The sequence below is a fragment of the Equus przewalskii genome, chromosome 21 (assembly GCF_037783145.1).
Source record: "Equus przewalskii isolate Varuska chromosome 21, EquPr2, whole genome shotgun sequence".
Lineage (NCBI taxonomy): Eukaryota > Metazoa > Chordata > Mammalia > Perissodactyla > Equidae > Equus > Equus przewalskii.
In genome coordinates, this window is record NC_091851.1 from 32,996,230 (window position 1) to 33,008,337 (window position 12,108).

The 12,108-nt window shown below is 55.7% G+C and overlaps 1 protein-coding gene across 1 annotated transcript in view; it reads left to right on the forward strand.

Annotated features, from left to right (window-relative positions):
• Positions 1 to 4,727, forward strand: part of MYBL2 (MYB proto-oncogene like 2) — a 39,337-nt gene extending 34,610 nt beyond the window's left edge. Inside the window, exons 11-14 of the mRNA XM_070589281.1 lie at positions 311 to 424; positions 1,780 to 1,884; positions 3,410 to 3,559; positions 4,202 to 4,727. Coding sequence (XP_070445382.1) covers positions 311 to 424; positions 1,780 to 1,884; positions 3,410 to 3,559; positions 4,202 to 4,330 — 498 coding nt within the window. The 3' untranslated portion in view covers positions 4,331 to 4,727. The remainder of the gene's footprint in view (positions 1 to 310; positions 425 to 1,779; positions 1,885 to 3,409; positions 3,560 to 4,201) is intronic.
• Positions 4,728 to 12,108: the final 7,381 nt, after the last annotated feature.

Sequence of the window (12,108 nt, forward strand, 5' to 3'; positions counted from 1 at the left end):
TTGCTCTCTCTGAGCGTCCGTGTCTACCCTGAGGAAGCTGACAGCTGTTGCGCACGGTTGTGTGAGGGTGCTGTGGGGACACTCCTAGTCCACAGCAGCCCACAGTGAGTCGAGGTCAGTGTCCACTTGTCCAGGACGGAACCATTAATGGTCGTGAACGATGTGTATGAAGCCAGTGTCCTGGGACTAGGCCCCCTTCCTGCATGGCCTGGGACGGCCGAAGCGTGGTGGGGTCTGTCCTGCCTTCCCCACGAGCAGGCCCTGCCCCATAGCCGGGTGCGGAGCCTCACGTGGGCTGCCCTGCCCCCAGCCCCAGACCCCACACCTGGAGGAGGACCTGAAGGAGGTGCTACGCTCCGAGGCCGGCCTTGAGCTCATCGTCGAGGACGAAGTGAGGCCGGAGAAGCAGAAGAGGAAGGCTGGGGTGAGTGGCTGGGCGGGTGGGAGAGCGCCTGGCCACCAGCCTTGGCACCGTGGGCAGGGGAGGGTGGAGCCATGGCAGGGTGAAGAGAGACAGTGGGACGGGGGGTGGGTCTGGGGACAGCTGATGGAAATGAGGTGCTGGGGAAAGTGGAGCTGTGGCCCCATGCCCTTTGCTCCCCTGAGTGGTTAATGATGAAACCGACTAAGGTAAGGCCCTGGGGCCTGGGACCACCCCATCCCTGCCCCTGCTTTTGGACTGGTCCCTTAGTTACTAAGCATTGTGTTTGGACCCTTCTGAAGTGGGCTGTGGGCTGGATGGGGTGGATAGAGCAGTGGTTCAGACCCTGATGTGGTTGTTCCCTCCTCGAGTCCAGTGGATGGAGACAGACACTAGACAGACACTGGTTGCTTTCCATATGCTTGGCATTAAGGGAGTAGAAAGGGTCACAAAGAGAGGATTCCGAGGGAAATCCTACAGATGGAGCCAGTTGGGTGTGTGGGCCGCGTGAACCAGGTGGGGGACAGTTGGCTTAGGAGAGCAGGCAGGGGCCCCCCAGGCCAGCCCAGAAGCCTCTCTCCCGCTGCACTGCGTGTGTTGTTTCCTGATAGCAGGACAGACTCTGGGGACCCCTTTGTCTGTGTGCCCCTTTTCTCCTAGATGGTCTCCTCTGCAGAGAGGTGGGAAGATGGGAACGTGGCAGGCGGAGGTTGTAGGGGCAGGGACCCACTGGGCTGGGCCCCGGGGTGTGTAGGTAGAGAGATGGTGACTCAGGCCCTCCCTGGCCTCCTTCGTGTTGGATGGTGGTTCTGAGCAGGGGCAGCACTTTCTGGGGCACACCGCCGGGTTAGGGGCTGAGTGCTAGACCCAGAGCCCCTCCCTGCTATTGGGGCTGACGCCTCACCTGCTTATAGGAGGCGCATCGGTGGGCCAGGCACACCTGTGATGGGCCTGTGTCCTGTGGGCTTCTGTGTCTCTGAGTTACTCGCGCATGGGTGGGTGTTTCAGGTGTAACTTGGATGATTCTCTGCTGGGCCTGTCTGGGGGGATGGTAGAGACTTGGGGGCTGTGCTTGGTCCATTCAGGGATGAGGAGTGGGTCTCTGGGTGGAGGCTGGCATTTGTGTTCTCACTCCAGTCACAGCATCTGGCAGGGCAGTCTACCCTGGGCGCAGGGTCTGCCATGCGGCCGGAGTCTCCTGGTCCCCCACCCACCCCCCACCCCCCCCCCTTGCTCGAAGGCAGCGGGGCCCGGTCTGTGACCAGGGCAGCTAGGGCTGGCTTCGTCAAGGTGCTGATAGGGACCCATGGGAGTCCCGAACGCCTGCCCTAACCGCCTCCTGCCTCCCCAACCCTCAGCTGCGGCGGAGCCCCATCAAGAAGGTCCGCAAGTCTCTGGCCCTTGACATCGTGGACGAGGATGTGAAGCTGGTGGTGTCCACGCTGCCCAAGGCTCTGTCCTTGGTAAGGGGTCCGAGGGAGAAGCCGCGCACTCAGCCAGTCCTCCCAGAGCTGCCGAGGGCTCTTCTGCCCCTGGAACCCTGTAGCTGTGGAGAGGGCCCTGGAGGTGGAGTGGTCCGGTGGTTGTCAGAGGCTTCAGGGTGCTGGGCCAGCAGGGAGGGGGCTGATGGGGGCGGTCGGGCTGGGCCAGCAGGGAGGGAGCTGATGGGGGCTGTCGGGCTGGGCCAGCAGGGAGGGAGCTGATGGGGGCGGTCGGGCTGGGCCAGCAGGGAGGGAGCTGATGGGGGCAGTCGGGCTGGGCAGGGAGGGAGCTGATGGGGGCGGTCGGGCTGGGCAGGGAGGGAGCTGATGGGGGCCGTCGGGCTGGGCAGGGAGGGAGCTGATGGGGGCCGTCGGGCTGGGCAGGGAGGGGGCTGATGGGGGCGGTCGGGCTGGGCAGGGAGGGAGCTGATGGGGGGGTCGGGCTGGGCAGCCCCCGGCTTCTATCAGGGCAGCCCAGCTCCTGTTTTTCACAGAAGGTTTATTTGGCAAGAGTTGCATTGCTAGAATATGTTTGAAAACCCTGGATCCCGGTCCCCAGCACCTTCCCTTGTGTCCTGCTCATGGGGGTGACCCCAGAGATGGTCTCGAGGCACGTCACCCTGGGCTGGGTGCTGTCTGCTGCCCAGGCCGACCTCAGGAAGGCTGCTGCTGCCTGCCCAGGACGTGGGTCCCAGAAACCAGGCCATGCTGTTGATCCCTTGCAGCTGACGATGGCCAGCCCGTCTTGCCCTGGCGCCCAGTGGGAGGCCGTGAGAGGCGTGGTGTGGGGGTCACAGGACAGAGAGTTGCCTGATTAGGCCTTGCAAGTACGGCTGCTGCACCCGTAGTCTATGCAGAGAAGCCTCACTCTGGCCAGCGATCCCCCTGGGCCGAGACTTAGCCAGACTTGGGGCTGGGGCCACCTCGGGCACATGAAATAATTACCAAGAAGAAAAAATGGTCCGGCAAGCCGTTCAGAGCACAGGCTTTGGAGTAGGGTGGGCCTGGCCTGAGTGCGGACACCAGCACCTGCTCCCTCGGCTCTCTGAGGCCCCTGAGCCTGAGGTTCCTGCCTGTCAGAAGGGCATCGAGCCCAGCAGACTAGAGGGTGAAGGCCGAGCAGAGCGGGGAGCCTGGGGAGGCCTGAGGGCTGTTGTGCCGCTCCACGTGTTGGCTGGTCGGGGCAGGCGTCTCTGACTGCCCATGGATGTTGCTGGTACCTGGAGAAACTAGAGTAGCTTGGGCTCCAGGGGAGGAACCAGCTTCGTGTGAAAGGAACCAGCATCACTGGGCATTTTAGGTGCCAGGCTTTGAAGCAGGCACTTTAGAGAAGTTTTCTTACTTAATCTTTAAATGAAAGAGGGGCTGAGGCTTAGCAAAGTTAACGTTCTACCCAAGATCTCGACAGCCGGGAGGTGGTGGGGCCGGGATGTGGCTGAGGTGTTTTCTCCTTCCCACTAAGAGCTTGTGGCAAAAAGCTGAGTCTTTCACCTGGTTTTGATTTCAGCCGACAAATGTCCCATCAAGCTCCTCCAGCCTCATCCTGTCAGGCATCAAAGAGGACAACAGCCTGCTCAACCAGGGCTTCCTGCAGGCCAAGCCCGAGAAGCCAGTGCCCGCCCTGAAGCCCAGAAGCCACTTTCCAGCACCCGCCCCTGTGAGTGCTAGCCACACATGTGGCATCACCCTTGGGGGCTTGCTCTGCTGCTCTTCTCACCTCAGGGCCTTTGCACAGGCTGCTGCCTCTGCCTGAATGCTCTTCTGTGGCTCTGTTTGCTCCAGATCTCAGTCCAAACACCACTCCCTCAGGGAACCCACCTACTGGGGAGCCACCCTCCCCACCCCCAATACTTATGACACAGTCTTACTTGTAATCAGGTCACTGTCTCTATTTGGTGGCTTAGCACATGTCTGTCCTTGAGGGCAGGGGCTGCCCTTGGCTGTCCAGATCTCAGCATCTGTATGTATGAACTCCTCGCCCCTCCTCCTCACCAGCCTGTGTGGCTGCAGCTTTTCCTCACGTGGAGACTGGTGCCACACGGAGAGCATGGAGGGTAGCCATGTTGTCTGGCTCATCCTCCTTGCTTTACAGCTGAGGAAGCCCTGAGATGGGAATGACTTCCCCAGGGCCACCGGGAAGGTGGAGAGAGCACAAAAAGACTTGGGGCTTCTAGAGGGAGGGAGGGAGAGAGAGAGAGGGTCATAAAAATGCCCCCCACCCCTCCCCGGCCAGGCTTGCCAGGGTTCGCTGGGAGCATGCTGTCCTTGCCTGGAACATAACCCTCTTACCTCCTCCCAGATGACCAGCGCCTGGAAGACGGTGGCCTGCGGGGGGACCAGGGACCAGCTCTTCATGCAGGAGAAAGCCCGGCAGCTCCTGGGCCGCTTGAAGCCCAGCCACACATCGCGGACCCTCATCTTGTCTTGAGGGGCTTGGTGGTCACGAGCCCATTCTCATGTTTACAGGGGGCTGGGGGACCAAGGGGGTCAGTGAATTTGCGACTCACACTCAGGTGACCGCCTGCAGCGAGCCTTCTGCCGCCAGCCCCTCCCCAGACTGCTCAGGTGGAGACAGCAGGGCCACCCCTGCCCTGTCTCCAAGTCCGGCTGCGGGCGGTTCCTGGTGCTAACAGAACAAAGTCCCACCCTGGGCCTGCTCAGTGCTCTCCCCAGTGCCGCAGGCAGCCCCATTAGCTTCTCCCATGCCTTGGGCAGGCCTGGCCCCATCTCAGACCCCTGCTTAGGACGGGGGACGTGGCCAGCGTGCTCCTCCCCTCAACCTGTTGGTGCATCTTCTTGAAAGAATAAAATTACCTTTCTCTTTCTGCTGTTCTGGCATCCACCCTTCTCCTGGGCCCTGCTCATGCTTCCCTGGCAACTGTCCTTGGGGCCCCCAGGGCTGTGGGGACCTTTGCTCTCATCTTCACAGTGCAGCCTTGTCTGCACAGCCCAGGCCTGGGGACTGTGAACCCTTATACACTAGAGGGCCCAGTGTTCTGAGAGCCGTTTCTCATCTCTGCACCCAGTGGGCGTCTGCAAAATCCCGAGGACTCTTGCCTGTGGGGTGGGGGTGAGAGAAGTTGTGCATCAGAACTTGGCCTTTGCCACTGATGGCTGACCTGGCCTGTGATGAGCCCAGCCTCCAGGTCAGACTGGTAAACAAGGAGTGACCAGCACCTAGGCAGAACCTGCTTGCCACAGTGGCCCTCACTCCCCAAGGCCATGGTGGCAGTGACAACCGGGGCTGTGTCCCTGGTCATGGCCCAGTGGGCGGACCGTCGTCCTTGGCTGGTAGCTGGGAAGAGTCATTGGGGATTGAAGGGGGGCAGGCGCCGGTTCTGAGAAGGTCTAGATGTGGGAGTGAGGTTTTCAGCAGTGGGGCTCATGGGATGGGGCGTGTGGCCATCCCTGGGGGCTGAGGTCTCAGTTCACTGCAAGGCGGCACCCACCTGGGGAAGGACCATACCTAGACCCTGCTCAGTGCCTCTGGCTCCCAAGGGAGACTTGGGGCAGGTCCTCTTGCCTGTGGGCCCCCATCCTCTAAAGAGAAAGAGTGGGAGTTAGGACCCCAGGGTTCAAGTCTGACCCAGACACACCCCTGCCTTGCCGAGCTTGCACATGGGCTCCTGTCACTCAGCATGCAGAACCCTCCCCAGGTGGCCCCTGTCCAGTCACACATCATTGTGCCTGGTTTGAGCCTGGCTGTGTCCTGGTTCCTGCTCTTGAGAGCTGAAGTGGAGATGGGACACTGCCTCCTGCAGCCCGTGTGGCCCGTGTGGCCGAGACGGATGCTCCAGCCTGTTCCGTGGAGGGGCCATGCCTGCCTCACACTCCTGTCCCTTTGCTGATTTTTTGGTCTGGACTCCCCTCACTCCAAACTCCTTCCCCTGGTGACCTACGGGGCTCTCAGCATTAATGGGCAACCCCTGTCCTGCAGTGAGAGTGGGGCCCGGGGTCCCTTCATCCCTGGGGTTCCCACTACAGCTCAGTCTGTAGAACACCCAGATCACACTTGGATGCAGCGTGCCTTGGGACCGCCTGCCCACCAAGTCTCCCACCCTGGGGCTGATCAGAGGCTCGTGGGGTGGAACCTGGAAATGGGGATTTTAACAACGACCTGTGGGAGATTCACAGGTGGGTGGATGGTAGCTACACTGGACAAACTGGCCTACAACACGCCAGAGGCTGTTCGCCTCGTGCCCCTGCTCCCCGTGGTCTTGCCCACCTATTCTCGGGGTTCATCCTGCACCTCTTCCCTGTCCGCCGAGGGAGGTGGCCGCGGCGGCCGCAGACTTCTGAGCTCTGCACTGGAGCTGTCCTCTGCCTCTTGCATTAAATAAACACATGGAGGTTTCCTCTGGCAGCCGCCCCTCCTCACCCATGCGCCAGGCATGGTTCTTATGCTGAGGATGCAACAGTGAAAAAAAACCCCCAAACAACCTTATTCCTAGGGAGCTTAGATTCTAGAGAGGGCAGACGAACTATAAACAAAACTATGCAAACGTGCCAGAGGTCGTGGGACTTTGAAGAAAGATACAGCAGGGGGATAAAAGCAAGGGGGCCAGGCAGAGTGCTAAGAGGAGGAGAGAGGTTTGAGTGAGAAGGTTGGACACAGCCCCTGGCCACCATGGGGACCAGGAGGGACAGCCTGCCTGGGAAGGGGGCACTGGGTGCACTGCGTCAGTGCCGAGGGTCCACTGTTTCTTGAGCACAAGTTTTGGGGCACACAGCCTGTGGGTGGCCTGGAGAACTTGGCCATCTGGGTTCATCCAGGGCCCGGTGTTGGCTGGGCCAGTGTGAAGAGCAAGAGGGAGTTAGCCAGCGAGCTTCTGAGTTCAGGGAGTACAGGAGAGGGAGGGCTGGGAACCCCTGGGAGATGAGAGTAGGAGGGAAACGCATGCTTCAGTCAGGATGGCAGAGGGTGAGTGTTCTGGCAAGGTCCTGATGGTGGCTTGGCCTTTGGTGGCTGGAGGTGAAGGTGAGCAGGTCAGAGGCATAGAGGCTGCAGGAGATTATTCGTTTAATGGCCCCAGTGAATCGCTGTTCTCTGCAGCCACACCCTTGAGTAGGTCACATGGCCGTGACTTACTTTGCCCAACGGAATTGCACAATTACCACGCGAGGCACTGTGAGGGAGCCTGCTGGAGGAGACGAGAGTTCCCCATTTTCCCAGCTGAGTCTTCAGACCCTGTCCTGAGCCATCCAGCCTCACCCAATCTAGTCCAGTCCAGAAGGACTGCCCAGCTGACCACAGACTCATGAGAAATAATGAATCAGTATTGTTTTAAGCCAGTACATTTTGGGATGGTTTGTAACTGATAGAAATGCTGTCATGGGGAACGGGGACTGTGGGTACTTGGGGGTCCAGGATGAATTGGTCAGGTGTCCTGGTCCTCCGTGAGGAAAGGGCGGGGACTAGGGGCAGGGGGAGGCCACAGCCGATGGTTGAAACCTAGGTTGGACCAACACAGGGTGGAGGAACGGCCTGGCCGTGAGCAGATCGCCTCCCAGTTGTGAAGAACCCTGCGTGGATGGGAGAATGGCATTCTCACTTTGAGGAAGCTGTAGGGGATTGGGAGCGGGCCAGCCCCCTGGTGAGGGTTTGGGAGGTGAAGACGTTCAGTGAAGCTGTGGGCACATATGTTTAGGTACGGGGTGTTTGTTTATAATGTTTGAGATATGCAGTAAAACATTTATTTGCATTTTTATATCTCCCTTTTAATAAGGGGAATTGTTTTCCAAGATGGTTTTATTAGATATTTGTCTATTTTTTTAACTTATAAAAGCCTTACACAAAATTCAGATGATGTCGAAGTGCATAGATCAGAAAGGAGAAGTTGCCTCTCGTCCACCCTGTTTTCCTCGGAGGGAAGCCCTGCTAATCCTAACACAGTGCTTCTCCAGCTCTGATCTGCACATGGATTACTAGGGATCCTCCTAAAGTGCAGGCTCTGACCCAGGAGGTTCTCAGCTGAGGCTTGAGATGCTGCACCTCTAACAGGTTTCCAGGTGATGCTGAGTTGGGGACAGCACTTTGAGTGGCAGGGAGTTAACTGATGTGTTCATTCGCTTGGCGTAAAAAACATAAGGTCCCATATTTTTTATTAATCAAATTCAAAGTTTGGAGATTTTAGGGCTGTTGTTATCTTTTCTTCTTCCTAGGTTTCCATGGCACCTCCTAGAGCCTCACTCACTCCAAGTCAGTCCCGGCAGATTCAGGGCAATTTGGCCATGTGGTTTCCATGGTGATAGTCCCCTCCACCTGCCCCCGCCTCCCAGGAGCCTCAGGCCCAGCTGCAATTACACATGTGTTGTACTGGTTGCTTGTATGACCCTCCCCACTTGCATGTAACCTCTGAGGGAGCTGGGGCAACACCATCATGTTCTCTGCTTTATCTCCAGCACCTGATCAGTGCCTGGCCCACAGAGGGTGCTCAACAAATATTTCTTGAATGAACAGTGAAAACCAAGCAAGATCATCCATCCTCTGTTTCTGTTTTTTTTTTATTTTGAGGACGATTAGCCCTGAGCTAACAGCCGCTGCCCATCCCCCTTTTTTGGCTGAGGAAGACTGGCCCCGAGCTAACATCCATGCCCATCTTCCTCCACATTATATGTGGGATGCCCGCCACAGTATGTCTTGCCAAGCAGTGCCATGTCTGCACCCGGGGTCTGAACTGGCGAACCCTGGCTGCCGAAGCAGAACGTGCGAACTTAACTGCTGCGCCACTGGGCCGGCCCTGATCAGCCATCCTCTGGCCATTGTTCAGCATTCCTGAGCTAAGAATCTCCATGTTAGACTGATGTGGGCTCAGCAAGCCAAGGAGTTGACAGAAAAATTTCTTGGACTCTCAAGTTCTGGCAGTCATGCTCTTTTATTCAGAGAATAGCATGGAATAGCATGGGGACAGGACCCGTGGGCAGTAAGAGCTGCAGGCACGGGGACAGGACCCGTGGACAGTAAGAGCTGCAATGGGTTGAGGGCAGGGCTAAATTTATAAGGCATAGGTATGTGAGTTATTTCTTTACAAGACAAAGGAAAGATTATGTTAAAAAAAAAAGTCATTAAAATGGTATCAGTTCATGTGGGGTCTGGTTATCGGGTGGTCCTATAACTTTAGATAAGAATCAGATCGGATCAGGTCGAGATGTCTGTCCTATGCTTCCTGGAGGATGATATAGATCGGTATGTAGGGCAGGATGCCTTGGACTTCTCTCCTCGGGGCAGGGGCAGCCTTGATTCTCATCAAGACCACTCAAGGTGGGGTCGCTCTCTTGACAAGGCCAAGGGGAGACCTGGCTTTCTGCTGTGTGGCCACAGGGCCTGACCAAAAATTGTCCATGGTCTGAGAGTTGTACGTGTGTCTCAGGAGATGGAATCTCCCACTTCTTCCACTCCAGCCACCCAGACACAACCCCTTCAAGAGCCTGGAGGCCTCTTCCCAGAGTCATGCCCCACCCCCTCCCATATGCAGGACGCCCTGTGCCAGAACATGTTCTCCATCGACACTTACCTGTCCTGGGGTGCCCGGGGACACAGTGACTGAAGGTCTGATTCGCAGTCTCTCTCATGACAGACAATCCCAGATCTCTCCTCCATGCCAGACTCAGTTGTTTATGGGTTTTTTAAAAAAATTGCAGTAAAAATACGTAACATAAAGTTTACCGTCTTAACCTCTTGTGTGTAGTTCACTAGCGTAAACTATATTCACATTGTCATGCAACAGATCTCTGTCATTTTTTCACCTTGAAAAATTGAAATTCTGTACCCATTAAATAGCAACTCCCCATTTCCCCCTCCTCCTAGTTCTTGGCAACCACTACTTTCTATTTCTGTGAATTTGACTGCTCTAGGAACCTCATATAAACGGAATCATACAGTATTTGTCTTTTTGTAATGGCTTTTTTAACTTAGCATACTATCCTCCTTTTTAAGGCTGAATACTATTCCATTGTCTGTACAGACCACACTTTACTCATCCATCATCAGTTGACGGACTCTAGGGTTGCTCTCACCTCTCATCTGCTGTGAACAGAGCTGCTGTGAACATGGGCGTGCAAATATCTTCGCAATCTTGCTTTCAGTCCTTTTGGATACATACCCAGGAGTGGGATTGATGGATCGTATGGTAATCCTATCTTTAATTTTAGTTGTTTACGTTTTGTTTCAATTAGATTCCTGGTATTTTCGAGAAACCTCTATTCTGGGTTATTAAAGCCTTTGCAATGATGGTGTGACTCTGTCGCCACCTGGTGGCCATTGATGTGTTCGCAGCAGCGGGGAAAGTGGCCCAGATTTGTTGAAGGTCTTGGAAGGTCCTTTAGAAATATTTTTCTGTTTCCCAGGCCCCCTCTTCAGCAGTCCCGTCATGCTGTTGTCTGGCCGTTCTTCAAACACCTCCACTGATGGGGAGAGGTGACTCTATTGCTCGGCATCCAGCTCCATGGATGGACAGCAGTTGTGAAAAAAAAGATTCTTTACCCAGAGAGAAAATTCTCCCCTTGTCATATCTGACACCAAAGGAAGGACCAGGGTGCGTGGGAAGCTGGTTTGTGGGGACATCGGGGTCCTAGAACAGGTAGCTGACAGGCCAGGGTTAGCTTGGGCGTCTGATTGCCTGAACTCGCCGCTTTCTCGGCTGCCTTGAGCGTGAATCAGTTCTGTGTTCCAGCTGTTTCCAGAGATCACCGAGCCTCTGATTTAGTGATGATAGTGATTTAACTCTCTCTCAGATGGATTTCATGTTTCCGCCCTTGGCCACACATGTTTGAAATTAAAGCTGAGTTTTGATATGAACTGAGAACCAAACTTTTCACTGATACAGACCGGCGGTCCCAGCTGGTCAGGATGAAGGTATTTTACTTATATATTAACTAGGGCTAAGCCGTAGGTATTTAGGTTAAAGTACGTAACGAATGGGACAGTCTGATAGCGCAGGGGCAGAGCCTGAGTTTCAAACGCCCTCCAGAAAGGTCAGTTGGGAGGAGGTCTGTCTCCTCTCTGAGACAGTCCTGGCACCGTGTCCAGAGAGCTGCCCAGGCCTGAGCCCAGTGGACGCTCAGTAAGCGTTGCGTCTGCCGTGAAGCGATGTGATTGAGAGAGAAGCCCGGGGCAGCCAGGACCAGAGGGGTGGGGAAGGCTTTGTCATTTTTAACTGTTGATTTCCAGCTTAATTCGCCTGTAGTCAGGAAACATAGCCTGTGTGGCTTCACGTCTTTGAAATTTGTTGAGACTTGCCTTACGGTCGGGCATAGGATCGATTTTGAAAATGTTCCTTGTGCATCTGAAAAGAGTGTGTCCCATTTTTGTTACATGCTAATCCTCTTGTCCAAGTACCCAACATCTTGGTTTTTCTGTCTGCTTCTTTTTGTGGACCTAGATTAGCCAAGCCCCAAATGACACGTGATAAGAATGTTTTTTAAGCCACTGAATGTTGGGGTGGTTTGTTACTCAGCATTGATGTGGCAGTAACTAGCTGATACAGAAGGTAGACTCATGTCCACCAAAAAGCCCTGAGGAAAAGGAGCCATGCACCGGGCTTAGCAGGGTGGGGGAGGGACTTAGAAGACTTGGAACTTTGCTAGAAACGAGTGGGATGAAGGAGTGGGGGATCCAGAGCCATTGTGACTGTGCCCGTGTCTTGGTTGTCCTCCGGGACTCGGGGCAAGCTTTCCGTGCCTCCCCTGCAGCCGTGGATAAAGCTCTGACTTGGGCTCAGACAGTCCTGGGTGTGAATCCCAGCCTGGCTGTTACAGCTTGTGACTCTTTCCTGCTCCGAGCCCTGGCCTCCTCGGCTACAGAGTGGGAGAACCCGGAACCTTTCAGAGTTGCTGAAGGGGTTGGAGAGAACACTGGCACCCCCTCGGGGCTCAGAAAATATGGCTCTTAGGATGTTATTGCCAAATGCCTTCTCGTTCCTTTCTCACGCACAAGAAACCCTGCAAAGGAGAAGTTCATGTGCTTGTTTCAGTTGACTGCTCTGAGCGGAAGTTACTAGAAAGTGGTCAAGTCAGGACTCGAGCCCAGTCTTGGACTTGAAGGCTGGCGCTTTAGTGGTGCCCTGTTCCATGTAATCGTCTGTTTCGTACTTACCAGCCTGGGAAGGGGGGTCGTGCAGTAGATAAAGCAGATGTGTTAGGTACAGGGTCAGTCTTTAAAGACTTTCCGTGGAGTTCAACGTACAGGAAACCACACAAACCCCAAGT